Genomic DNA, 1,160 nt, shown 5'->3' with positions numbered 1-1,160 from the left:
TTTTTTCAATGTTCCCTTAATCACTGTTTGACATTGCAGGTGCAGCCAATTGTGTGACAGGCCAGAGGAAGAACCTGCTGGCCATGGCAAAGACCTGGTATAACCAGCTCTCTCTGAACACCATGAAACTGATGCAGTCCAACAAAGCTGTCAGCGGCTTCCACCTGGGATACATCACTGATGAGCAGCTCTTCGGCAGGACTATGTCTACGCTGCTTGAGCTCTACAAGCAGGGAAAGATCAAGCCCCGCATTGACTCCAGCTATCACTTTGAGGAGGTAAGTCTGATCGGGTTTGCAGTGTAAAAAAATAAATAAAACAATTCCTTGTTTTTGAAGATGCTTGTTGGAACTGCTTCTGTATTTACTTTACTGCATATTGAAGTATACATTGACATTTATCTTGCTCTCGAATGGGTAAGAGCCTTCCACTGGATAATTATTGTAGTCATTGATGCATTTCAGCTGGTAGTAAGTTATTTATTCATCAGTGATGCCATACGCAGCTTCTCATTTCTTAAAGAATCAGGGTCGTGTTTTAGACAAATCCTTGGGTTGTGTAAAAGGCATTGCTCCAGTTTTAGATGGATAATGGCCCAAAACAATATTAATATCTAGAAGAATAGTGAAACTTTATCTTTGAGGAAGAAATGTTGGCGGGGATGGGTGGAGTGCAGGCAAAGAATCTTGAATGGTTGTGATCAGAGATTGCAACTGGAAAGCTGTGTTTGCTAGTCAAGATAAGAGCACCTTCCACATGCACAAGACAATTCAAGGGATTGGGACTAAGCATGTAGCCTTAAGGAAAGTCAGGTAGGCTAGCTAGGGATAGAAGCTTTAGTTTGCTAGAGAGCATAATGAGGATACTGGAACAACTGAAAGGGTTTGTATTCTGATTCACCCTGTTCCCCAGTGTCAGGGTAAGAAGCTGGGTGAATGAAGTGATGCTTAGTGCCTACCATATGAGCCTGCAGGGTCAGTGCTGTGAACTGGTGGTACTTCAGTTAGTCTGGTCTGCATTCAGTGATGTTATTCAAAAAATAAAAATTGTCTGACTGCTTGAATTCACTGAATGGCCAGGTTTTCCCATCAGTCCCATCTTTTTCTCCCTTGATGATACAGACGTGTTCCGAGATGACAATGAGAGAGCAGTTTGGGGAA

General features: G+C 42.7%; 1 protein-coding gene across 1 annotated transcript in view; it reads left to right on the top strand.

Annotated features, from left to right (window-relative positions):
- The window catches only part of LOC102198219 (synaptic vesicle membrane protein VAT-1 homolog), a 12,851-nt gene extending 12,546 nt beyond the window's left edge, over positions 1-305 (top strand). Inside the window, exon 6 of the mRNA XM_013915950.1 lies at positions 40-305. Within this exon, the coding sequence (XP_013771404.1) occupies positions 40-305 (266 nt within the window). The remainder of the gene's footprint in view (positions 1-39) is intronic.
- Positions 306-1,160: the final 855 nt, after the last annotated feature.

The sequence above is a fragment of the Pundamilia nyererei genome, unplaced genomic scaffold (genome assembly GCF_000239375.1).
Source record: "Pundamilia nyererei isolate P.nyererei 1_Seehausen unplaced genomic scaffold, PunNye1.0 scaffold00407, whole genome shotgun sequence".
Taxonomy (NCBI): Eukaryota; Metazoa; Chordata; class Actinopteri; order Cichliformes; family Cichlidae; genus Pundamilia; species Pundamilia nyererei.
Note: the sequence above shows the minus strand (reverse complement) of the source record. Positions and strands in the feature narration are given on the sequence as shown.